This window comes from Ictidomys tridecemlineatus, chromosome 4 (assembly GCF_052094955.1).
Source record: "Ictidomys tridecemlineatus isolate mIctTri1 chromosome 4, mIctTri1.hap1, whole genome shotgun sequence".
In the NCBI taxonomy this organism is placed as follows: domain Eukaryota; kingdom Metazoa; phylum Chordata; class Mammalia; order Rodentia; family Sciuridae; genus Ictidomys; species Ictidomys tridecemlineatus.
In genome coordinates this window covers 3,503,950-3,530,076 of record NC_135480.1, presented here as the reverse complement: position 1 = coordinate 3,530,076, position 26,127 = coordinate 3,503,950, and the positions used below count along the sequence as shown (strand labels likewise).

Below are 26,127 nucleotides of genomic sequence, written 5' to 3'. Positions count from 1 at the left end.
CTGGACTCACAGCACCTGGGGCCTGTCCTCATGCAGGGTGACGGGGCTGTTCCAGAACAACTCGCGTGCTGGGCCCTTCAGCTTCCCCACCCAGATGCGCCAGGGAGAAAGGGAAGGCCGCCCACACTCCATCTGAGCTCACTCCCGCGGTTCCCGTGAACAAGGCACCACACCCGCCCACTTCTAGGGAACTGGCCAGGACACCCTGGGTCCAGCCAGCCAGGCCCCAGAGGACACAAAGGGATATAGGGCCTTCCAGGAGCCCCCAGGCAGTCGGCGTGGGACTGAGCAGAGGAGGGCCAGCTGGCCTAGGAGAGCTGGGGACAGTCACGCTCGACAGGTGGCTGGCAGGAGTGAAGGCCCGCCCTACCTCTCCACCTGCGCCCAGGTACGAGCAGCATGGTCCCCTGCCCCTGCCTGGCTCTCAGGGGGCACTGGAGGCGCTGAGGTCTCTGCTGGGAGGGACCTTGGGCAAGACGGCTGAGGAGGCAGCTGGAGCACTTGGAAAGCTGGCGCCGGGCCTCTGTTCATGTGACCATGAGGCCGGAACCTGGACCTGCACCCTCTCCTCTGCACCCATCGCCACCCCCACCCACAGCCCCCACAGCCCACCCCTCCGTCGGGATCCACAGGGCAGCCAGTGGACTCCATGGGCCTTTGGGGAAACCGAGGCCTGGCAGGGCAGAGTCTTGTCTGTGTGCCACCACATGACACCAGAGTCCAGCTGAGGCTCTGGCCCTGCTGTCCAGGCCCAGAGATCCAGCCACTGTCTTGTGAGGGGCCAGGCAAGGAGGCCCGGGTGCGCGGTGGAGAGTAGACCCTGAAGCTGCACAGGGTCAGGCCTGCAGAGTAGTGCGGTCCAGGGGCGGGCACAGCCCAGGGGATGCCTCCGCAGGACAGGGTCCTCCACTCCCGCCGCCCTCTCTCACCTCCGCCTCACCGTCTCCCGCTCTCCGTCTCTCTCATCCCATCTCTGCCTCTCGTTCCTCGTTCTTCTGTCCCCCTCGGTCTCTCTGACCCTGTCTCTCTGTTTCTCCCTGTCTCTCCATTCTTTATCTCTCTCTCCCTGTAGCTGTCTTCCTCTCCATCTCTCTCTCTCTCTCTCCATCTCCATCTCTCTCTCTCTCTCTGTCTCTCTGTCTCTCTCTCTCTCTCTCATCTCCCTGTCTCTCTCTCTCTCTCCCTCCATCTCTCTCTCTCCCTCTCTCTCTCCATCTCTCTCCCTCTCTCCATCTCTCTCTCTCTCCCTCCATCTCTCTCTCCATCTCTCTCTCTCTCTCCATCTCTCTCTCTCTCTCCATCTCTCTCTCTCCCTCTCCCCCCTCCCCCCTCTCCATCCCCCCCTCCCGTATCTCTCTGTCTCCCTCCGGCTCGCCCTTTGCTATCCCACCTCAGCACCCCTCACCCCAGAGCCTGGTCCTGCTGCCCCCGCCCCGTCTCCCTGGGCTAGAGCAGGTGCTGCTGTGGCCCCCACGGATGGGAGAGTGGGGGGCCACCCTGACACCCTCCCCCCTGCGCTGAGATCCCCGGGAAGGCACCTCCTTAGTGACCCTCACTGGCTACAGACACCTGTGCCCTTTTCTCCCCTCGTCCTGAGCGGCGTCCTGAGAGGACCCAGAGCCCCGCGACTGCTCTGACGTCCCTGCCTTTGGCCTGAGCTTTGGAGTGGCCGCCTGGGCAGCTCTCCTTCTGCCAACCTCAGGGAGTAGCCACTGGCTCAGGCCTGGAGGAGGGTCTCCCTCCTTCTCCACCTTCTCAGCCCACCACTAGTCTGCCCTCCTCCTCCTCCTCCCTGACCTCCCCCAGCCCAGGATGGAGTGTCCTTGGGACACTTTGCTGGGCCGTCCAGAGACCCTCTGGGGCGGGGATCTCAGCTGGAGTGTGGCTTCAGCCTTAGGGTGGGACCCCCTGTGGGGCTCCTAACAGAAGACAGAGGGGAGACCCTCCCTCCTGGTCCCTGCCTGTCCCCTGTGCTCAAGGACACTCTTGCAGCATGTGCTGGGCCTCTGCAGGGCTGTCCCTCTGGCAGCTGGCCAGGGGGGACATGGGAATCAGCACACACCTCTGCCCACAGGAGGGGCCGGGGACCGTGCACCTACAGTGTGGTGAAGGGCTGGGCACTCCTGACCATGACGGGGGGCTGAGCCCTGGCCGAGGTCACACAGCAGCTGGGAGGGGGCCCGGAGCTGCACCAGGATGGCCCTGGCGGGATGCATCCAGTGCCTACTGACTGCCACACGGGCACACCGACGCCGGTGGTCAGCATCCGTCCCCCTTCACAGGCTCCTGCCCACACGCCTGCCAGCCAGCTGAGATGTTGGGCATACTGAGCCTCTGGAGAACGGTCAACAGCGTCCTCTTCTACCTGACTCTGGTCATCGCTGTTGGGGGGCTGCTGGGCAACGGGCTGGTGCTCTGGAACCTGGGCTTCCACATCAAGAAGGGCCCCTTCAACACCTACCTGCTGCACCTGGCCGCCGCGGACTTCCTGTTCCTGTCCTGCCAGGTGGCCTTCTCCATCGTCCAGGCTGTGCTGGATTCCTCCCAGGACACGCTCTACTTCGTGGTCACCTTCCTATGGTTCTCGGCAGGGCTCTGGCTGCTGGCGGTCCTCAGTGCCGAGCACTGCCTCTCCGACATCTTCCCCTCCTGCTACCAGCGCTGCCGGCCCCAGCACGCCTCCACCGGCCTCTGCGTCCTGGTCTGGGCTCTGACGCTGCCCGCCGTGCTGCTGCCCGCCAACGCCTGCGGCCTGCTGCGTGAGGGCACGCGCCTGCTGGCCTGCATCCGCTACCACGCGGTCAGCGTCACCTGGCTGCTGTCACTGGTGTGCGTGGCCTTGGGGGCCTGCCTGGTGCTCTTCATCTGGGTGAACTGCTGTTCCCAGCGCCCGCGCCCCAAGTTCTGTGGCATCGTCCAGGGCTCGGGGGTCCTGCTCCTTTTTTGCCGCCTGCCCTTCATCCTCTACTGGAGCCTGCGGCCGATCCTGAACTTCCTGCTGCCCATCTTCCTCCCGCTGGCCACCCTCCTGGCCTGCATCGACAGCAGTGCCAAGCCCCTCATGTACTTTGTGATGGGCCGGCAGCCTGGGCATCAGGAGCCACTGAGGACGGTCCTGCAGAGGGCCCTGGGGGAGGGGTCCCAGCCAGGGGCGGGGGGGCTGTCCCTGCCCATGGGCCCCGTCTAGGGGTGGCTCTCCCTCCCCCATCTCCAAAGCTATCAGGAGACCCTGCCCTTGCTCAGACCCTCCCAGGACTGTAAGAAGCCCACCCAGCACCCGGCTCCTGCCTTGGGACCCAAGGACGGGCCGAGCCTGCAGGGGGAGGCAGGGGGAGAATCAGGTCTCTGGGGAGGGGACCCGGGGCACAGGGGACACACACCTGCAGGCAGGCCCAGGTCTGCTCCTCCCCACCCGGCCACCTGCATCCCACACAGGGGGACTGCAGCGTGGGGTAGAGCCGGCACCCTCACCAAGGTGGGGGCTGATGGCCTGGAGCCCAGGCCTCTGGCTCCGAGGCAGGTGCCCAGTTGCCCTTAGGGGGCCATGTTCACATCCTGCCCCGGGGCCATGCAGCTGATTCTGCACTAAAGTCTATTCTTCAACTGAGTTGCTGGTTCCCCTCCCTCACCCTCGTGGGCACCCCCCAAAACCTCAGGTCCAGAGTCCCACTCACAGACGGCTCCGGTGACCATACAGGCCGCCTTCCCAACTCTGCCTCCTGGTGTCACCAGCACAGGCCACCAGATGGTGCTGCCTCACCACCCTGCGGACCCCGCGCTGCAGGCTGGGCCTCCCCACCAGCCTCTCAGGAACCTGAGGACCCTCCAGGCCTGCAGGGTGCACTGTGAGGGCCCCGCGGGGCCCCTGCCCCCATCTGCTCACCTGTAGCCATGCCGAGGGTCCCCCCACCGCAGTTGTGCCTAGCCAGCTGGACCCACAGAGTTCCAGAAAGAACACAGGAAAGGAGGGGGGAGACGGCGGGGGCGGGAGGGGGAGTCGGAAGCCCCCGGAGGGCAGGTCACTCTGCGGGTTTTCTAATGACTTAACCCACACAGGCTGGGCTGAGGCTCAGGAGGGGCCCCCGCAAACCAAAAGACAGACCCCTCGTGGCCAGCGTTGGAACATTCCAGTCCTGCAGGAGCACCAAGATGGAGCGCCCACAGGCCCGCCCTCGTTTTTGGTGAAAGAGGGCTCCACTCGCGGGATTTTCAAGACATACCCTCAGAAAAAAAAAAAAATTAAATTCCTTTCTCTTCATGCTCTGCCAATCTGTTATCGCAGACACCTGTGCTGCCTTTGAGCTGCTGGATCAAGTTGTGCTTTCCTCGTTAGAGAAGCAACGTGTTACTCCCTGTGGGGAACTTGGGGAGGTTCAGACACAGAAAGAAGGAAACTCAGCTGCAGCCCCCACCCAGAGAATGTCCCCCTGCGGGATTCTGGCCTTTCATAAGTCCACCCAGAACTGGGGCGACTGCCCGGAGCCTGGGGTCACCCAGCTCTGTTGGTCTGGTGGGCTGGGGCGGGGGAGGCCCCCCAGCGTGGGGAGGCTGGGAAGGGTGTGAACAGCCTCCCTCCTTCCAACTTCACCATAGACCCCCAGAGGGAGCATGGCTCCTCCCCAGACGTCCTGGGCATGGGATAAGAGTAGGGGGCAGCTTCCAAGGTAGGGTGCCCCAGGGTCAGTCCCATGCTTTCAGTCCAGGAATTAGCTGCAGGGCCCTCTGGGGTTGTCCATCTGTGTGCCCAGAGGACAGGTGGGCAGCCCAGCAGCTGGCTGTGTCTGGGGCTCATGATAAATAGCCCTGTCTAGACAGAGGGGACACACAGGGACTGTGGCTCCCAGAGCCTGCTGCTGGGGCGCGGGGACACCAGCCCAGGCCCAGAGAGAAGCGGCCACGCTCCTGGTCCTAAAAAACTCACCAGCAGCTGTGGGCTGGGGCTGTCCCTGGGTGGTCTGTCTAGGAAGGGAGAGCCTCCTGGCTCTGGCTGCAGTGCCCAGCTCCTGCCTGCTGGCGGCTCTCTGGCCAGGTGACCTCCAGTGAGTCACCTGACTGCTCAGATGCAGACTGAGAAGGAAAACAGAAAACTTCCTTGCCCCGATGAAGTGGGGAGGCCTCACAGGGCGGCCAGGCCTCACCTTCAAGGTCAGAGCAGCAGGTGCCTCCCCTGCCTGACCCTGGCCCGCCCAGGTGCTGCCGGCTGGTGCCCCTGCCCTTGGCCTCATCTGCCCTGCTTTGTGTCTGGGGCTCTGGCAGTGGGCACCCCGTCCTCCACCCCTCCTGTGCCTGCCTGCCCTGTCTGAGCACCAAGGTCACCACCATGTCCCAGCAGCCCCCGCCCAAAGGCCCCACCAAACTCGGACACAACACTTAGTCTTGTGTTGTCCTCCCTAGAGGACCGGCTCCGCAGGGCACCGAGCCACCGCCAAGTCACCCCTCTCTCCTGGGCCTGGGAAGAGGGGCTGCAGAGGTACCCAGCCCATGGACGGACAGGTGGACAGCTGGGTGGATGGGCGATGGGTGAAGGACAAGGCAGAGTGAATCACTGGTCCCACCAACTGCAGTGCAGCAGGGGAAGGGGACAGGCTGGTCCTGAAGTCTGGAAGCTTCCAGAACAGCCCACACCTGGCCAGAATCAGACAGCGCAGCCCGGCCACCCAAGCTGCTCCGTGCAGGACCCTGGATTGGAGCTGGGGTGTGTCCCTGCCGCGGTTCCCATCCCCAAGGAGATGTCTGGAGAAGGGTCAGGCACACTCACAAGGACGGTGTGAAGCCCAGTCAGGCGGCGTTAGTCCCCACATGCCCTTGATAATCCCAGTTTGTGACTGTGCCCCTGGCCTCCTTTTTACTGGCCAGAGTTCTGGTTTGGATGTTAAATCATGTGGTCACCCTAACATTAGGGGAGTCCAAGGGAGGGTCCCATGTCCCACTGAGGAAGCAGGGGAGGCTTCCTGGAGGAAGAGGCTTGGGAAGGCCGTGTGGGGCCAGGAGGAGAGAAGGCCGTCCCCGGCACAGCAGGTGGTCTCCCAGCAGCCTGGACGGGAGTGGGGGCCCTTCCGCAGGTGCCTGAGCAGAGGCTGAAGCAGCCCCTCGGGCAGCAGAGGGACCCGTGGCTCAGGGCCCAGTGAGGGAGCCCTGGACATGCCTGGGGAGAACTGAGAGCTGGAGGATGTCAAGGTCTCCGACTGGCGAGGGGCCGCGTCCCTCCACTCCCTCTGGGCCTGCCTGCTGTCCACCGTCTGTCCTCCACGGTCTTGGGTACAGGTGTCTTGTAGACTTCTTGTAAGATCCACTCCTCAGGAATTCTGGGTGTCTCAGGACGGTGCAGAGGGACTTCCCGTTCCATTTCCTAATGACCTGGACCTGTGGGTGGCTGCCTGGTTCTGAGTTGATGCAACAGCCTTCCTTCCGACTCGCGACGTTTGCTGATCAGTTCCAGTTAAGCCAGCGCTCTTCAGCAGGTGTCTGGGCTGGAGGGTTAGGGTTAGGGTTTAAGGTTCTACTGCTATTTTTTTCTCTCCCTCTCTCATTTTTTTCTTTTTGGTACCAGGGATTGAACCCAGGGGTGCTTAACTACCGAGCCCCAGCCCAGCCCTTTTTTGTATTTTATTTAGAGACGGGGTCTCCCTGAGGTGCTGAGGGCCTCACTAAGTTGCTGAGGCTGGCTTTGAGCTGGCCGTCCTCCTGCCTCAGCCTCCAGAGCTGCTGGGATCACAGGGGTGGCCACGACACCCGACTCAGGTCCTATTTCTCAACTCACAGACTGCTCAGGTTCCTTTTCTGTGTCACTTGCAGGAAGTCTTTGCCCCCGAGGAGTCTGTCGTGTCCTCAGAGCTTGAGCCTGCCGGCATGAAGTGGTATCTGGAGTCCCCGCGAGGCTCCTGTGCCTGTCGAACCTGACTGCTGCTCCCTTTTCCTGGGCGTGTAGGCGGCGGGGGCTCCCTCTCCTGGGCTGGCGGGGGCTTGGTCGGGGCTCGCAGTCCTTCAGAGAGCCGGCTTTTACTTGTGGATCTTTCTGGGCTGACTTCTGTGTCCTCTGATTTCTGCTCGTCCTTATCACACCTTTCCCTCTACCTCGGAAGCTTTAATTCGCTCTCTAACGTGAGCAGCTTACGCAACTTCCCTTGGCTCTTAAGGGGGACTGAGCAAGGCCTTCCAAAGACGCCCAGGTTCTCTGTAACGTGCGCATGCTCCCCAGGAACACAGCCGGACAAACACATGTCGCCAAGACCACGCACTTCAGAGTCAAAGACACAAACATGCTGAAGGGGCCAAGATGTAAGACAATAGGCCCCACGAGTGATAGCCAGGCAGGTTATGCCCAGGAGGACCCGAGCTGGGCCCGGGGCCTGGAGTCATGGGCGGCCCCATGCCGGGTCAGAGTGGGCGACGGGACGTGTGGGGATGAAGAGGTTCCGCGGGGATGGGAGAGGGGCCCACAGACCAGGAGAAAAGCAGCCCCTGGAGCCGGAAACAGCCAAAGACAGTGCTCCCCGGGCCTCCAGAGGGGTGCGGCTGCCAACACCCCGGCTGTGGCCCCAAAAGTGCTCAGTGGTAAGCCTGTGCTGCCTGGAGCCCCTCCGTTTGTGGTCCTTTGTTACAGCAGCTACGGGGAACTCATACGGATGGTGTCCCAGCTTCTGCCTGGTTTTGTATGCTCCCTTGTGACTTCACATCCCCGGGTTTTATCTCTTCCAGGGTTTGTGGCTCTGTAACAGCAGGAGGGTCCATCTGATATCAGCTGCTCTGCCATTACCAGACTCAGAGAGGGACAGTAACAATTCTGAACTTCACAGCACCTGGATCCCAAGGGCCCATGCGGCCTGGGCCTGCCTTGCAGGTGTGTGTGGATCAAGTGAGGTCATCCACTGAGAGTGCCACGTAAGGTCTGCATGAGCCGAACCGACAGGATGCTGGAGTGTCCAGAGAATCAGAAAGGCTGTGAGCGGGGCCCAAGACGCACAGTGGGTCCACAGAACTCATGCAAAGTGAGTTTGGATGCCTTGGGCAGGCTGCTACCAAATGCGCTCGTCTCCCCTCCCCTCACCTGTCAGTCAGAGCCTCCTCCCCAAGAAGCCTCACCCGCGGAGGTGACGTTTTCCTTCTGTGGGTGCCAGTCCACGCGCACACTCCTGGGCAGGAGGGAGAAAGGCCAGGCCTGGAAGAAACCTGCCCGAGGCCCAGGGAGGCCCCACAGCTGCACTGTCCTCCCTGTGCCCCAACCTGGCGTCCTACCTGCTGACCTTTTCCAGCCAGAACTCCCCATCTGTCCACAAGTGACTCCCGTGCTGCCGCCTCAGCACAGGGCAGGGGGCTTGGGGAAGAGACCCCACTCCTCCAACCCACCGTTGGAGCTGCCGAGGGTCTTCGCCCTCGAGGGCACTGGGCATCTCCAGTAGCATCAGAGAGGCCGCTCTTGACAGGAGAGCTCAGCAGACCCCAGAGGAAGGGCAGGTCCTCTGGGGTGACCTCCTGGGCCAGGCCCAAACCCACAGGGTCTGCAGACATGCATCTTTGTTGGCATCTGGCTGCAATCAAAATATTTCTGAACAGCTGGTAGCCCTGAACAAAGGGGATTCCACATAAAATCCAGGTGCCTGGCCTCCCCCAAATGTCAGAAGCTGCCAACCTGTCCCACGTCATCACCTGGCCACGTGGGAGGGGCTGGAGGGGCAGGGCCTCAGGCGGGCACGTCCCCTCGCCCCACCACACCCTCTCCACTGCCGGCCAGGATCCAGGTCTGTCACTGCACAGCACCGTCCTCTTCTAGGTGGAAGAGAAAAGCGAGGTTTGGCTCCAGCTTTTTGTGAACAGGGGAAACAAGAGCAGGAGCCTGTGTCTCGGGAAGAGCGGCCCTCTATTCTTTGTGGATATGATGACGTCCTTCGTGTTTGAGATGCAAGCAAATGCGTCTGCACCCACATCCCCGCCAGGGTGGGGCCCCAGCAGGTCCTGCAGAGGTCACACAGCTGGACTGGAGGATCCAGAGCAGAGTGAAGCTCCGCCGCGGGGAGCCAGCGCCGCGTCCCGGGTCCTTTTCCGACAGGCGTGGAGCCCCATGCCCCGGGTTCCATGGGACCTGCCGCGCCCAGGAGCCCAGAGGCTCCGCCTGTTGGAGATGGGCCCCTAGCCCTGCCCCCCAGACAAACACCTGGGCCTTCCGGTGGGGGGCTGCAGGGGTCCGGGCAGGACTAATGGCCAGGAGTACATTGGGCAACCTCCGGAGGCGAGCCAGGCCCAGCTCGCCAGGAGCCCGGCAGACAGGTGGAGCCCCCCCCTCTGGAGCCAGCCAGGGTCTGGCAAGGCTGCCTCCTCCTTAGCACCTCTTTACGAGGCTGCTCAAGGGCACAGGGAGGGGCCGATCCCCCTCAAAGAAGCCTTTCTGGAGCAGACTTGGGGGGGCTACTCCTCACCCCCAATGTTGCCTCCACTGGCTCTCATAGGCTCTGAAATTCACCATCAGCATCACACCTGCAGAACCAGAGAGGGACATGCAGAGGACCCAGAGAACACAGTGATTCAGCCACAGGCAAGGGCCCTGCACGGCACCCATTTATCACATCAATATCACCACCACTGTGATCGCCATCACCACCGCCACCAGCATCTCCATCATCACCATCATCAGCATCCCCATCATCACCACCACGACCACTACCACCATCAGCATTATCATCACCACCCTCACCATTACTATCCCCATCATCACCATCACCATGACCACCACCACCACTATCACCATCACTATCCCCATCATCACCACCATCACCACCATCACTATCCCCATCATCACCACCATCACCACCATCATTATCACCACCACCCTCACCATCACTATCACCATTATCACCACCATCCTCACCATCACTATCCCCATCATCACCACCACCACCACCCTCACCATCACTATCCCCATCATCACCACCATCACCACCATCATTATCCCCATCATCACCACCATCACCACCATCATTATCACCACCACCCTCACCATCACTATCACCATCATCACCATCACCATGACCACCACCACCACCCTCACCATCACTATCACCATTATCACCACCATCCTCACCATCACTATCCCCATCATCACCACCATCACCACCATCATTATCACCACCACCCTCACCATCACTATCACCATCATCACCATCACCATGACCACCACCACCACCATCACCATCACTATCCCCATCATCACCACCATCACCACCATCATTATCACCACCACCCTCACCATCACTATCACCATCATCACCATCACCATGACCACCACCACCACCATCACCATCACTATCCCCATCATCACCACCATCACCACCATCATTATCACCACCACCCTCACCATCAGTATCACCATTATCACCACCATCCTCACCATCACTATCCCCATCATCACCACCACCATCACCATCACTATCCCCATCATCACCACCACCACCATCATCACCATCACTAGCACCAGCCACCATCATCATCTTCTCCACCACCACCACCATCACCATCACTATCCCCATCATCACCACCACCACCATCACCATCACTATCCCCATCATCACCACCACCACCACCATCACCATCACTATCCCCATCATCACCACCACCACCATCACCATCACTATCCCCATCATCACCACCACCACCATCACCATCACTATCCCCATTATCACCACCACCACCACCATCACCATCACTATCCCCATCATCACCACCATCACCATCACTATCACCATCATCACCATCACCATGACCACCACCACCATCACCATCACTATCCCCATCATCACCACCATCACCACCATCATTATCACTACCACCCTCACCATCACTATCACCATTATCACCACCATCCTCACTATCACTATCCCCATCATCACCACCACCACCACCATCACCATCACTATCCCCATCATCACCACCACCACCACCACCATCATTATCACCATCATCATGACCACCACCAAGACCACCACAATCATCACCATTATCACAGCCACCATCATCATTCTCTATCACCACCATCACCATCACTATCTCCACTATCATCATCACCACCATCAACATCACCATTACCATTTCTTAAAAATATTTTTTATTTGTTGATAGAACTTTATTTTATTTATTTATATGCAGTGCTGAGAATCAAACTGAGTGCAGATGCGCCACCAATGAGCCACAACCCCAGCCCCACCATTACCATCATTACCATAACGACTGTCACTATCATCACCGTCACCATCATCACCGTCTCCATCATCACCATCATCACCGTCATCCACGGACTGTCTGCCCAGGAAGAAGGAACGTGGAAGGAAGGGGCCATACGTCCTCCAGCTCCTCACCTCACTTCACAGCCTTCTCTAAACCCAGTGACCTCCCTTACCCTCAGTGTCCCCTCAGCCACAGATGAGCAGGAGCCTCCTCCACGGAGCAGGGCTCCAGGTTCTCCAGATTCAGCTACAGCCATCTCTGAATCATGTGCTGACGTCAGCCTCCTCAGCAGCCATGCTCACGGTTTGCAGGAGCCACGTTTCCAACCTGGCACCATCAATATCAGACAGACACGGTGGGAGAGGGCAAGGAAAAAAAGGAGGGGCTGGGGGCAACAGGAAGAGGGAGGTGAGGAATGGAAGAGGGAAGGGAGAAAAGGAGAGGAAAGGCCGAGGGGAGGGGAGGAGGAGGAGGAGAGCCGGGAGAGGAGGTGGAGAGGCTAAGAGAGGCAGGGAGGTTGGGGTGCCTGAAGATAGATGGGCTTCACTCTTGGCTCAGACTCACAAGTTCCCTGGCAAATGAGAACTGCCAAGTCATGCCCAGCTAGATTGGGGGCTCCTGCCAAACCCTGTGGTTCTGCGAAGTAGGCTTTATGCTCTCTGCCAGACAGAATAAAATGGCTGCCCTTCTTAATAAAAGGAGGCCGAGATGGCCCTGAGCCTCCGCGAGCCTTCCCTGAGCGTCGACTGGCAGTCCTCTGTCCTCTACAAACGGAAGGCCTCCTGCTGTCCACCTGACCAATATGGGGATAGCAGAGGGCCCAGCTCCACTCTGCGGAGCTCCCCAAACTCCCAATGCCTAGGCAGCCACTCTGTGCAGTAGTGTCCCAGGGCCTGCCTCCGAGGTTTAGGGAGCAAGTCCCCACGGGTGCTGTGTTGGGCAGCTGAGCTGGGCTTGTCCACAGGACATGCTGGGTGCCCCCCAGCCAGCCATCTTGCTTCCTCATCTGTGGGTGGATGGCCAGGTGCCCCCATTCTGTAGCATTCTGCACATCTGGAAGGTTCCATCTGGCCCCTCTCCATGGTGCTCGGGGCTGCTGTCCTGTTGGCACCCTCTGTTGGGTCAGACGAGATGGAAGATGGCCAGGACCTACGGGGCATTCTTGGCCCCGGGAAGCCTAGATTGCCAAGAGCCCCCAAGATGGACCAGAGGACATCTTATACCCACTCCTCATGTCTTGCCCACCACGGAGCAGCCTCCTTCTGCAGAGCTGCCCCTCAAGGCCCACGTGGGATAGCAGGCTGGCCATCCTGAGCATGCTTTGTCAGTGGACACTCTGCCTCCACCTCTGTAGATGGAAGAGGCCACCTTCTGGAAGGGTCCCCGAGTGGGCCAAATGAGGGGAAGAGCATGGCACTGTGCATCGATTGAGCACTTACTGCATGTCATGAACTCCAGTCCACTTCCTGACCCCCTGAGGAGGATACACTGAGACACAGAGTCCCCCACCCGCAGTGCTTTGTCCAGAGGTGCCAGTGGTTGTCCACGCCCAGGCTAAGGCCTCCGTGGTCTTCTGTTTCCTTTCCAATGGGACAAGTTTGGGCAAAGGAGTGGCCCCAGCCTCATGTTTATAAGAATGTGCTGGGCAGAGGGGCCAGGGCAGGGCCAGCCACCCAGGTGGTCGCTCTGAGCTGCTCTCTGCAGCCTGGGGTCTTTTGACCATGGCCAATCTCCTGGGTGCTGCGAGGTTTGCCGCCCAGGAATTGTCCTGGCCCCGCCCCACACTAGCACATGGGAGGCAGAGATGCCCACATCAGAGGGCCAGGGACAGCTCTGCTGACACATGCTGGAGAGGCACTGAAGTCATTGTCCAGCTGCTTTCCTGGAAACTGCCCATAAGAAGCCTTTGGGGCCACCTCCACCTTTGTGGCCCCTAGAGCCTCTTGACCCAGCTCTGCAGCCCTTCCCTCCCTATAGGACTGGGCTGGGCTGAGCAGGGCACAGCTAGGCTGGGCTGGGCTGGGCTGGGCTGGGCTGGGCACAGCTGGGCTGCACTGGGCTGCGCTGAGCTGGGCATCGTGCTGGGAGGGAGCTGGGTGCTCAGGCTTTGGGAATAACACTAGAAAGGGCCAGAATTCCATGGGCCCCTACCTTGCTGTGTGACATTAGGCATGCTGACCCTATGTGTGCCTCAGGCTTTGCCTACCTGTCCCTGAAGAGAAAGGCCACCAAAGGCCATGGGAAGCCTGGCAGGGGGGTCTTCTCATGTTTAACAGTGGGCGGTGTGCCTCCCCCTGCAGGCCCCAGATACACCCGCTGCAGAGGAAGCAGCTGCTCCCGGTGTTAGGTAACACCCAGACTGCACACTCCCCACCCCGCTCCCCACTGCAGCCCTGCCTGCAACCAGTCTGCCCGGTGGCCTGGAGGATGCTGCAGTCCTGGTCCTCCTGGAGGGGAAAGCTGGCCCCAGACACGGCACCTGTAGGGATGCAAGTCTCTGAGACACCCTGAGAGCTACCGTCTCATGCAGGGAGACCCCTCAGCCCTGGCTGGCCGCCACCCCTGGCTGTGGGGTTCCTGCCACACCTGCGGTGGCCAGGACACTGTTACTCCATCAGGACCAGCCCAGCAGGGTCCCATTACAAAGCGTCCGCCAGGGGGCGGGGCGGCCGGGTCCCTGCCATTGGCTGAGGGTCCGCTGGGCGGGTACAGCCCACTCGGCAGGCACAGCCCACTGGGGCCGGCAGAGCTGAGCGAGCTCTGGAGGACCAGCCCGGAGGAGGGAGCCCGCCGCCCTCATGCCCTGCTGCACGGTGAGTACCGCCGGGCAGCCCGGCCCCGCCCGTGTTGGAGCTCCCACCTGCCTGGGAAGGGGGTCCCCTCGGAGGCCACACTGCGGGCGTAGCTCTCTCCACCACTGTGGACACTGGACCTGAGGTCTGGAACCACGTGGGGAAGGGGCGGGGCTTGCCCTGGGGGTGGCAGCCCCTCCCGCCAGCCTTTGCTGTTCCCTGCTGACTTCAGAATTCCCTGGGGGTACACCTGGCCCTTGGGGCCAGGGTGCTGCCCTCCCCTCCGCTCCGGCAGGTGCTGGCAGGTGCAGCAGGTCCCGGGCCAGATGCTGCATTGCACCCACAGCCTGGCCCACTCCCTCCTCCAGGCGGCTCCTGCCACCTCGGCCAGCACCCTGCCAGGTGGTGAGGGGCCCCTGCAGCCCTCCAGGGTTGGCTAGGGACCCAGGGTGTAGAGCTCGCTGCACGGGGTCCCTGCTGAAGTGTCTCTGTGCCGTCTGCGTCTGACTTCCCTACTTGCTCTCAGCGGCTCTTTGAGAGAGGCTTCAAAGGGGCTATTTCTAAATCCCTGACCTGATACTGCTGGCAGATGAGGAGGAATTAGAGGGTGGTCAGGTGGTCAGGAGGCATCTCCACAGCCCTGAACTGGCTGAGAATGTGGCCAGACTCTTAGTGCAGACAGCGGCCCTGGGTGCACACCAGGGTCAGCAGGGCCAGCTTCCCAGACTGGCTCAGACACCCCTGAGGGAGGGCTCCTGACCCTGCTGCCCAGGGCCTTGGGCTGTGTGGGCAGGACAGTGGCACTTCTGACTCAGGCTACTGAGAAAGGCCCAGCCAGGCTCCAGGCTTTCCCCAAAGGGCACGTGGGGGGCACTTGAGGGCCAGCGAGGTCGGCCTCCTGCTGCCTGTCATGTGAGGGGAGCTGGGGCCACCTGGCGTGCGGGGAAAGGGCAGGCCAGGTGGGTCCCCCGCTGCCTCCTGCAGAGTGCCTGGCTTTTCCTGGATTCTGCTTCTTCCCGTGTCCGAGGGATCTGCGTAGTGGTGCCCACTGAAAAGCACCATGGGTGCTGGCAAAGGCCGAGGCGGTCACCTCAGGTGACCACAGGCCAGGGCAGCAGCCACTGCTGGCTCCCCACTGGCATTTATGTAACACGCCCTGCGACTCGTCCTCATGGACGCCCTGCCCGGGGGTTCGGGTGTCGCGCAGGGTGCGCAGACTCGCCTGGCTTGTGGGGGTCAAGGTGTTTTCCCTCCTGCTGTTGGTCCTGGTGCCAGGGGAGGGCCCAGCAAATGGGCAGGAGCTTGGCCAGCAGGTGCAGCTCCCTGGAGGGGCATTTCCAGGGGTCCTGGAGGAGAGACCCGATGCCTCCTCCAGGCAGTCCCCCTGCAGGGCTGAGACAGGACAGCACAGGGACAAGGCAGCCAGCACTGGCCAAGGACCAAGGGGGGAGCCTGAGGAGCTGGCGTGGTCCTGGCTGTGTGGCCACAGAGGAGCATGGAGACTCCCTGAGCCTCAGTCTCCTTATCTGCAAAGTGGGAGAAGGCCCGCACTGGACTCCAGGCCCCAGCTGCCCCTCTGGCTGGCCCTGCTCCTTCTCTGCCCTCCTCACTGCTCGTGTGAGCAGGAGACAGTGGGGAGCAGCGGCCAGTGGAATGGGGCCCCTTGCTCTTGAGGCTTGAGGACAGGAGGGCCCCCCAAAGCCTGAGCCCTGTGGTTGGCTACGTGAAACCCACTTGCCTTGGACTGGGCACCAGTCCGGGATCAGGCCACCACCCACTCTGGGAAGGTGGAGGAACGAGCAGGTCACGTGTCACCACTGGGGACCCCCAGTTCCTAAGGTGTGGCTGAGTCTCAAGCTGAGAACATGGGGTCCCCTGGGTCCCTGCTGTCCTCTGCCCCAAGGCCCCTGGTAGGGTCTGTCTGGGAGATGCTGGGCAGCCTGGGGTCATGCCGGGGCCCTGCTGGGTCTCTGCCCACTATCCCACTTTCTCCCTGTGTGCCCGCTGCGGGCAGCCCCAGCCAGCTCACAGTGAGGCTGCCGTTCCCACTGTCTGTCCCCACGGCAGAGAAGCCTGCTCCTGGGCCTGCGACCCCTGGGTCCTCAGAGAGCAAGGAGCCCCATTCCACTGGCCGCTCTCCCCGCTGTCTCCTGTTCACACGAGCAGCGAGGGCAGAGAACGAGCAGGACCAGCCAGAGGGGAGCGGGAGCCCACGGGACAGCCGCCAGCCCCTGCCTCCTGTCCCTTCAGTCCTCCCAGGAGCCTGAGGAGGCCCCCGGGGGCAGGCAGGCAGTGCCTTGGGGTGACAGGTGGGCAGGGTCCAAGCACTGTGACCTGCACCGTGGTCTGTGACCCCGTGTGTACCCCTGGCCCGGGGACCTCTCCAGTCTCCTTGAAGACCCCCTCTGGCCCCTGGGTCCTGGCTTTGCCAGTTCCCCCAGGCTTGCAGGGTCCGGTGAGTCCCAACAGATGGGCCAGTGAGAGCCAGCAGCCCGTGCTGGCACAGCCGCCATCAGCCCCGCACACGGTCAGGAGTGACAAACGTGTCTGTAGGTGCTGTGGAGCCCGGTCAGACCCAGCCACTGAGGGGACAGGCCTCGTGGGGAGGCACAGTGGGATGAGGGCCGTGCTCTGGGACCTGGGCACCCTGGTGTTTCCCGCTACATGTCCCTGGGCGGGCACTTGTGGTCCTTCCGGCCTTGTTTTCCTGTGTGTGGGATGACAGTAACTGTGGTCACCTGTTTGTGTGAGAATCACGCTGCTGTGGTCGGGGGTACCAGTGTCCGTCACCGTGACCAGGTATCACTGGACCTGTGTTAGTTTCAATTCTGCATTTTCTACTCGCCACTGGGAGCCCACAGATGGAGTCTCAGGTGCTCTGGTGGTTCTCAAAACACGTGTGGACCCAAGACACATGCTCATGGGACCGGGCAAGAAAAATGTTCCTGGACTCCTGGACAGAGGCCCAGGTAGAGCCAGGCCCACCCCGCCCTCCCGCGCTTACGACAGAGTCGTCCCACAAAGACACAGCTGCTCACGGGGCTCTCCAGGGCCCCCCCTGGGCTGTGCCCAGGCTGCTATCCCCAAGGGGTGGGATCTTCCAAGTCTTGTAGTGACCAGCTCTGGGTCTGAGTTGGTGGGATACCCAGATGCCAGCAGAGGTGACACCCAGGCATCCCCAAAGGCACTTTGCGGTCCACAGAAGAGGGGGACATCCGTTCTGCTTATCCCCCACTCTTGTGCCTGTGCCCTGCAGGGCCCCTGTTGGGCCCGATCACTGTTTCTGCTGGCCTCAGGGAGGACCTGCTGTGCTGTCCCGCGGGGACCTGGCTCACAGTCCTCCAGTTCCTCGACATCTCCTTTGCCTCTGACCGGATCCTGTGACCTTGGCCATACAGAGAGGAGGTGAGCAGGGAGTAGCAACTAGGCCAAGCAGAATCTGAAATCCTGAGTGTGGCTGCCCAGCAGTCTGTGGTGATGGCCGGGCAGGGGCTCCGGGAGCGGACAGGAGCAGGAGTACAGGTGCAGCTGGACCGGCGTCCGCTGGGAGAGCGGGGCTCATGCGGGAGGGGAAATAGGGGGGGCTGGGCAGCCCCAAGCCCAGCGCCCAGGCCCTGCCTCCCTTCGTCAAGGGACCACCTCGTGCCCCGGAGCCTGCACCGCGCAGTGGGATGCCCCAGCTGCCTCATGGACCCCCGCACATGGGCGGACAAGGCTGAGCCCCACACCTGCCTCCTCCTCCTTGCATGCCCCAGGGTGGGGCTGGTGCAGGGACAAGGACACCGCAGCTTGCAAGCCAGAGGAGGCTGCAGGGTGCCAGGGTGACCCTGAGACTCAGGACACATCCTGGGTCACCTTCTGGGCCTTGCTTCTGCAGGTGAACTCCACACCCTGGCAGGCTGGCTGAGTCAGAGCCAGCTCTGGGGCGGGCTGTCCTTGGCTGGCTGCAGTTCGTCCCTGTCACCTGAACACCGTCTCTCCAGACCCCTGCCCGCGGGAGGCCATGGCCCCAGCTCCCATCTGCCAGGGCCTCCTGGTCTCCTCTCAGCTCTGCCTCCAGGCCAGGACCTGAGGGCTGTCCCAGTCATTCAAGGAGGGGCAAAGCTGTTGCCCCCCAAGGACAGAGAGTGGGGAGGGGCTGCTGCCCGGGTCTCCAGGCCCCACCCTCATTTTTGCCATTTGCCCACCGAGTGGCAGCCCGGAGGAGGGTCCCTTTCTGCCATGGTCAGCATGGGCAGAGCTCCCCAGGCTCCATGGCCTGGCTCCCGGCAGCCTGGAGGTAACACTGGGCCTGGCCAAGCCGAGGGTCAGCAGCTTCCTCCGCCAGGCCTGGCCCCAGCACTGGTGCCTGCGGCAGGCCACGTCCAGTGCCCTTGTCTGGGCAGAGCAGAGTGGGCTTCCTGGCACTGACCCCTGTCCAGCCGCTGGCTCAGTGACAGCTTGCCCCTCCCAATCCCTGGGCCTCCACCTGTGAGAGGGCTTGGCTAGTAGAGAGGGGGCAGCCACAGGAAGGGGCCACGGAGCCTGTTGGCTGCTCTCCAGCAGCAGCGCTCTTCGCCCTTCCCCACCTGCTCTCCGCCCATCAGCCCTCCCAGGCCCCAGGCTCTTGACCCAGCCTCGGGCACCTCCGGCTGTACTCAGCCACCCTAAGGTCTGTGCCCTCATCTCCTGAGCCGCGACTCACCCCACAGCTCGCGGCTTCAACAACTGAAGGAGGCAAGGTCCCAGCTCCAGCGCCCGCTCCCTTCGAGGCTGCAGGCTGGCCACCCCTGGGGCTCCTGTGTCCGAACTTCCCTGTCCAGAAGGAGGCCAGTCGTGTGGGGTTGGGGCCCCCACGGGGACGCCATCTCACCTCTCACCAGATGGCCCAGTTTGCAAGCTCAGCCCACAACCTGGGAACCCAGCCCAGTGCAGCCAGCCACAGGGGCCCTGGCGGCGCCTGCCTGCATTGACATGGGGGTCCACCTGGAAGGATGAAAAGGCCAGGCTGGACCCAGTCCATTGGCTTCCGGATGGATCCACCTGGGGCCACCTTGGGGACTTTCCAGCCTGCCACCCTGCAGGTCCAGGCTGCCCTTGGCTCAACTGTCCTTGGGGCACCCCTGGAGCAAGAGCAGTGAGGCCCACAGGGCGGATGCCAGCCACCGTCCTGGGTGGACCGGACGGCTCCCTGCCAACTCTCCTTCTGGCTCTGTCCCGTGGCCAGCACAGGGACTCGAGGGGCGAGGAAGGCCGGACAGGAGTGGGGTCTGGCCAGCAGACGGCACCTCAGCCTCACACCTCCCCAGAGCTCAGGCTTGAGGAGACTGAAATTTCCACTCAAGGAGCCCAGGCCTGTCCAGGGTGGGAGGCAGAGGACCCACGCCAGCTGCCGCCCACAGGTGAGCAGGGCCAGCAGGTGTGCAGGAGGTGACATCCCCTGCTAGCCCTGCTCACACACCAACAGGGAGACTTAAGGCTGGGGCCCTCTGAGAAGCCCCGTGCTCCAGCCCCTGAGGAGCCTGGTGGTCCTCGTCCCAGCAGGTGCGGGCTTCCCTCTCCTCCCCAGAGCCATGTCCCTTGCTCCCGGTAGGGGTCAGTGCGGGGTAAGTACTTACCAGACTCTGAGGAGACTCAAGATAAACCCCTGCAGCCAGGAGAGTGGCCACCTGCCCAGTCCCTCTTTCTTTCCTTCCTGTTTGCCAGGAAGGATCCACGGGAGCATGGAGATTAAGGGTCACCCTGGCCAGAAATTGCTGGAGAGTGCCCAGGTCCAGTGGGAAAGGGGCCCAGTGGGAAGAGGGGGCTGGCGTGGGCCGGAGTCCCTTTAGGTCGCCCCTTCGCCCACGCGGTGTTAAGTGCGTGTACCTCGGAAGGTGGGGCAGGGCCAGTCCTTCGGAGGCTGGTCCTTTTCTGCAACGTCCAGGCCCCCATCTTACTCCCCAAAGCGAATCCCTATCTGGGTCCCCAGAGGAAGAGGGCTCCCCCAGAGTCCCTGGCAGGACTTCCCTTACTGGGCCTGGTGCAACCCGTCCCCGCCCCGGGCCTGGAGCTGGAGTCCCGGCAGCGTGGAGCGGGGTCTCGCCCGCACAACTCTTGGCCCCAGGGACTTGTTATAGGAGCCCAGCGTGGGCGCATGTGCCCTGGGGGCCACGAACCCACCCCCACCCACTTCCTGCTTCTCAAGGGACAGCAGCCAACTCCAGCCCACCGTGACCTTCCGGATGGCCAGGAGGGTGGAGCCGTCTCTCCCTCCAGCTCCTATCCACTGCACTGCGTGGCAGGTTGGGGTCACCAGGTCCCGACTCAGGGAATGAGCTGAGTTGAGCTGGGTCCCTGTGGCTCCCCTGCCCAGCTTGGGGGTGTCCAGCTACCAGAGGGAGCTGGTGCCATCCAGGTCCCCAGCCTGGCTGTGCATGTCCTCTCCTAGGAAGGCCACGCCTGCCCACCCCCAGCTGGGTAGGAGCCTGGGGCTGTAGGGAGACCCTCTCCCCACCCCTGGAGGCCTGCAGCCAGCCTGGCATGAGACTTGGCTGCATGGAAAGGAAGGACTTTCGAAGCACAGGACCTGAGTGACGCCACTTGAGGAGGGTGGTGGCCGTGACCAGGGGAGGGGCTGCCTGCCCCACCTCTGCAGGACTGACCGTCTCTGGCCCACCTGCTGGAGGCCTTTGGGGTCTGGCTACCAAGGGGCAGTCCTGAGCCCCGGGGGAGGTGGGGCCCAGGTGGCAGGTGCCTGGCAGGAAGTGTTCCCAGGCAGGATGCTCGCAGCCAGTGTGCACATCTGCACCACCCAGGGCCACGAACACCGGGAGCACTGCAGACCCCCCACACTGCACCCAGATAAACCACAGGACCAGGCCGACAGAGCAAAAGTGCCCAAGGGTCATGGGTATCGGAGCCCCTCTGCCGGCACCCATCCTCTCTAGAACCCTTTGGCCTCTGCAGGACCTGGAGGCCCAGTAAGTGCCCACACTCCCCAGGGCCTGGAGGACAAACCCGCCTGGGGGCTGTGTCCCCCATTATTGCCACAATCACACACAATTCTGGGTGCTGTGCAGAATTGAGAGCAGATCCAGAGGGCTTCCAGGAGGAGGCGCGGGCCCAGAGCTGGGAGGACAGGAGTGCAGGGGGTCCAGGCTGGGCACGCGGCTCACAGAGGAGGGCGCCAGGGACGCAGGGAGGGAGGACACGGCTTTCCACCCTGGAGTCTTCCTTCCAAACACCCCTGGCTCAGGACCAACGAGCTCCTGCGTGCACCCGGCATCCTGGTGAGTGCAGCTCACCGAGAGCTCACCCCAGGCTCCAGGCTGCTCCCAGCCTCCTGGGATCCACTCCTCCACAGGCAACTTCCGGAAACTTCCCTTTCTGGTTCAGCCTTCCTGGAGCTGTGGTTCTTCCACTGAATAAGTACAAGGATCTCCTGGAGGCCCTGTTGGAAATGCTGGTTCCCTGGCCCCTCCAGACACGCCCTGGAGCCTGCAATCAGTGACTCTAATCTTGTGGGCTCTCAGGTCCTTGTCACAGAGACTGCTGGTGACCAGTGCCTCATGGAAACCTAGCTGGAGACAGAAAACCAGCCCCTCCATTCTGGGGGCCTGGAGTCTCAGTGGACGTGCAAAGACCCACACACTCCCATGTGCAGATATGGTGACCATGGCTGGGGCCTCCCCACCGATCACGCACTGTCCTTAGAGCCAATGAAAATAGAAAGGAACCTGCCCTGGGCCCAGCTCCTGGGACCCTCGTGCCCCAGCCCCCCAAGCAGCTGGGGTCACAGGTAGGTACCACCGGGTCGGGCTCAAGTTTGTTTTCCTTAGTGAAATCTTTACTGGAGAAACACCCTGCCCTGGTCAGGGCGTGTCCCCCAGGGTCATGTGCTGGAAGCGTCATTCCAGGGCAGCGGTACTGGGAGGTGGGTCCTCTGGGAGGTGCTCAGGGTGCAAGGCTCTGCTGCAGAGGTGGACAGGCCACTGTGGAAGGGCCTGATGGAAGCGGTTGGGCCCCTGTGAGTCCTTCCATTCCCCCTCCATGGAGGACACGTGCCCACCCTTCCAAAGGCCCAGAACAAGGCTCCATCTCGGAAGCAGAGAGCAGCCTTCCCCAGACACCCGACCTCCAGCCCTTGACCTTGGACTCCAGCCTCCAGACCATGAGAAGCAAACCTCCACGGTGTGCTGGAGCACTTGTCACAGCAGTGCCCTTAGCGGTCCTCCTCGGACATCAGTGTTGGAAGCCATCTCCCCACTCAGTGGCACTTTCACCCGAGTGACATGGCCAGCAGGGACCTTTCCGCACAGACATGGGGAGCCCGCGCTGGACTTCCCTCCTGTAGAGCGGGTTACAGCCTCTGACTCCTCGGGCCTGCCTGCGGGTCCTCTAAACAACACCAGCACCTCGTTCCCTTCATGTCCACGAGACCTGCAGCTGCGGCCTCTCCCAGCCCCGCTCTGTCCCGAGAGCTCAGGCACAGCGTGACTAGGTTTGTCCCTTCCCGTGAGAGGCACACTCTATCTCTCTGACGTGATCTAAAAGTGAAATTTCATTTGTACACATGTGTACACGCACATAGACACACGTGCACACCACACACGTGTCTGTACCACGTGTCCCAATAACAACGCAATGAGGGTCCCCTAAAGGCGTATACGAAGGGCCTTTCAGGGGTTCCTGGCTAAGGGCCAGTGCTGGAGAACTCAGGAGCTCACAGCCGCCGTCACCCAGGATCCTTAGGCTTCTCACCTGCCCAGGTGGTGTTCACCTTCACCTGTGTACACACAGGGTCAGCAGCCCCCAGGCCGAGATGGCTCCCCACAAACAAGTCTGGAATTGAGCCCCTCCTTTGCCATTGGGGCTGTGGGACCCATGACAAGTCATTGGACCTCTCTGAGCCTCATGTCCTCCTCCACCAGGTAGCAATGGTGCCCACAGGTCACAGCCCCAGGGGGGGTGGGCGCACAGTGGTGCTCTCCATGGTGGCCTGACCTTCCTGCCTCCAGGAAGTATGGACTTACCACTGGTCATCTTTCAGGGGCTTGGGGTCTCAGGGCCAGGCCAGCAGCAGGAGTGGCCTGTGGGTGCGAGTTCACTGGAGATAAAAGTGCAGTCCTGTGCCTGGGCCTGCCACCTGGGCCAGAGCTTGTGACATTTCAATTTCCAAATCCCCATATCACCAAGACCAATGGCCTGGTGGCCAGCAGCACCGGGCAGTGACAGCAAGTCTCTGACACTGTGATAAGGCCATGGATGAGCCATGTGCAGAGGGAGCAAGAAGTCACCAACTCACAGGACAACCCTCAGGCCCTGGGCTCCCCAGGGTGTCCTCCATGACTTGGACAAGGACCACCCGCACCCGTCCCCTTGCGGCTCCCCGGGCTCAGGTGCACCCTCTCTAGCTGGGAGCCTCAGAGTGACTTTCCTCCCCAGCCGTCCCAGCCCAGGGCACCTGGGGACCCAGCAGCTCCCCCCTACCCGCACGGCACAGTGAGCCCATGACGAGCCACCAAGCCAGGGGCACTGAGCCCGTGGAGAAGCAGCCAGTGGCCAGATGCCCTGAGCACTGCTCAGGCACCTGTGGGGACCCAGGCCGAGGGGCTCTTTTGGGGGTCTAGGCCATGCTGGTGGGCAGCAGAGGCCATCTCTGGTCCTCTGAGTCTGCATCTCCCCCATGGCCAGTGATGCAAAGCGTCTTCTTCACCTGGGGTCCACTCGTGTGTCTCCTGGGGAGAAATGTCTGCTCAAGACTTTTGCCCATTCGTACATCTGGACGTGGTCCCCCACGAACATGAACCAAGGAGTCCCTGGTCACCTGACCCCTCTCCTCTGCTCACTGTCTGGAATCTCATGACAATCCACCTCGTCTCTTTCCTCTTGTCGCCTGTGCCTTTAGGTCATTAGCCAAGGGATCAGCACCAGGTCCACAAGGGCAGCTTTCCTGTTTTCCCTCAGGTTCCGGCAGGTTCCACCCATATAGCTAGATCTTAGACCCACTTGGGGTTGGTTCCTGCACCAGGTGTCAGGGAGGGTACGGCTCCCTTCTTTGGCACATGGACATCCAGTTCTCCCAGGACCGTTTGTGGAAGGGACCGTCCTTCCCACTGAATAGCCTGGGCACTGTTGTTGAAAGTCAACTGACCGCAAGCTCCAGGGCTTATTCTGGGCTCGCCACTCTGTCCCCAGCCTGTGCGTCTGTCTGGGTGCCAGCACCTGGCGCTCAGGTGACCGGGGCGGTTTGGTAAGGTCGGAATCGGGACGTGCGAGGCCTCCAGCTCTGGTCCACTTTCTAGGGAGCTTCGAGGTGAGTTTTAGAACAGATCTTTCTAGTTCTATGAAAACCGCATCAGGGTCCCGGCAGGGATAGTGTTGACTCTGCCATCGCCTCGGCTCCTACTGACGTCTGAATGGGCCACTCGCTCCTCCTGCCACCAACCAGGCACCTGTCTAGAGCAAGAGGTCTCTAACTTCCAAGAGTCCAGCTCTGTGCCGTCCATACTGCAGCCACAGGCCACAGGGGGCCATTTAAATGAGCACTAAAACTCAGCTCCTCGTCACACCAGCCACATCCCACGTCCTCAGTAGCAGTTTATGGCTGGTGTCTGTTGCATGTAGCTCACAGGACACTGTCACCATTCCAGAAAGTTCTGCTGGGTGATGCTATTCTAGTCTCAGGTTGTCAGAGGCCAGAAACTCAGTGTGAAAATCCTAAATGTTTACATTTACAGTCCTGAAAGGGGATTCCAAACCTCAGAGTCATCACAACCCCCACCAGGACCCCGATGCAGTTTTCATACAACTAGAAAGATCCGTTCTAAAACACCACTATGGTCACCTGAGCGCCAGATTGATCCAAGTCTACACCTGGTCCAAGCTCCTCCTGCGGTGTGGGCCTCTCACTCGACCCAGGACAGCACTGCGGTCATCACCCTGCTGGACGCTCAGGGTGCCCACTGGCCATGCCGGTCAGCCTCTGCCATCCTGTGGGCCCCACAGTGGCCAGCAGAGGCCTGCAGCACGGTGGCTTTCTACACGGCGGCCTCCTGCCTCTGAGTTGGCCCGGCTGGGCTCCTACCACCCTCACCTGATGACCAGTGTCTGTGGGCCCTTTGCCTGTCCCAGAGCCATAGCTTTCAAGGGCCTGGGGCCCCAGGCCACCCTGATGACCAGGCCCCATGACTACAGGACCGCAGGCAGCTCTGAAGAGGGCCAGGCTGACCAGCACTCACCGGGCCTTCTCCAGAGTTCCCAGCCAGAGAGTCTTGGGCACGCACGTCCTCTGCATGGACACACAGCCCACGTGGGCGTCTTCAGGTGGCTGCTGTCACTCACAGTCCTTTCCTGGTCCCATTGACATGCAGTCCTCTGCATGTTCTGCTCTGAGTTCACTCTTTCCGCGTGTCCCGTGAGTTTCACAGGCCAGGGGCCATCACATCAAGCCGTAGGACATGCCCACACCCAAGGCCTGCCCGGGACTCAGCAGGCGGCCGCCCCGGCCCTCCCCAGCCCCTGTGGGTCAGTGCTGTCCATGGTTGGCTGGTGGGTGGGCTGGACTGCGGCTCCACTGCTGAACGGGCTGCCCTCTCCCCAGCTGGATTGCCGTCTGGATCTCCGCATCTCTGTCAGGTTCCTGACTCGTTCGGTCCCTCGATCTGCGGGCCTGCTCTCTGCCAACGCCAGTTCTGTGCCGCCTTGCCCCTGCAGCTTCTAGAGGGACCGGAGTCAAGTGCCGGGGCTGTCCAGCCCCATTCTTTTTCAAAATCCCACTCGCTTGCCCCTCTGGTCACTTAGCCTTTCTGTGTGGACTCAGAATTAGCTTGTCCTTTCCATCCCCGAAGCCCGCTGGGGTGTTGGCTGGGGACTGCATTGAACATATGGATCCGTGTGGGTAAAATCGACATCTTGACAATACGGAGCTCCCATGCGTGAATCCATCTAGCGCTCCATTTATCAAGGGCTCATTTGACCTCCACATTTGCATTTTAAGCAAATGGACGCTTTAGCTATTTTGTCAGATTAAACCAAGTATCTCCTCTACTTTGATGCTACTTTAACATGTTATTCCTGGGTTTTTCATTTTAATTTCCAGTGTCTGTTGCCAGTGCCTAAATACAAGTGATCTTGTGCATTGCCCGGTCACAGGAGAGAC

General features: G+C 61.5%; 2 protein-coding genes across 2 annotated transcripts; both read left to right on the top strand.

Moving 5' to 3' along the window:
- The first annotated feature begins 2,274 nt into the window (after nucleotides 1-2,274).
- Nucleotides 2,275-3,329, top strand: Mrgprg (MAS related GPR family member G). Its single transcript, XM_078045400.1, has one exon. The coding sequence runs from the start codon at nucleotides 2,315-2,317 to the stop codon at nucleotides 3,185-3,187; it is 873 nt and encodes a 290-aa protein (XP_077901526.1). The 5' UTR covers nucleotides 2,275-2,314; the 3' UTR covers nucleotides 3,188-3,329.
- A 10,284-nt stretch (nucleotides 3,330-13,613) lies between these two features.
- Nucleotides 13,614-26,026, top strand: LOC144376946 (uncharacterized). The gene is made up of 2 exons (XM_078045399.1): nucleotides 13,614-14,027; nucleotides 24,707-26,026. Exons 1-2 carry the CDS (start codon nucleotides 13,739-13,741, stop codon nucleotides 25,330-25,332), a joined length of 915 nt encoding a protein of 304 aa, XP_077901525.1. The 5' UTR covers nucleotides 13,614-13,738; the 3' UTR covers nucleotides 25,333-26,026.
- The last annotated feature ends 101 nt before the right edge of the window (nucleotides 26,027-26,127 follow it).

Excerpts from the sequence above, each read along its gene's own strand:
- Mrgprg (XM_078045400.1), top strand. The coding sequence starts at position 2,315 with ATGTTGGGCATACTGAGCCTCTGGAGAACGGTCAACAGCGTCCTCTTC.
- LOC144376946 (XM_078045399.1), top strand. The coding sequence starts at position 13,739 with ATGCAGGGAGACCCCTCAGCCCTGGCTGGCCGCCACCCCTGGCTGTGG. Across the intron at positions 14,028-24,706 it reads CCCTCATGCCCTGCTGCACG|TCCTGAAAGGGGATTCCAAA; the intron begins GTGAGTACCGCC and ends TTACATTTACAG.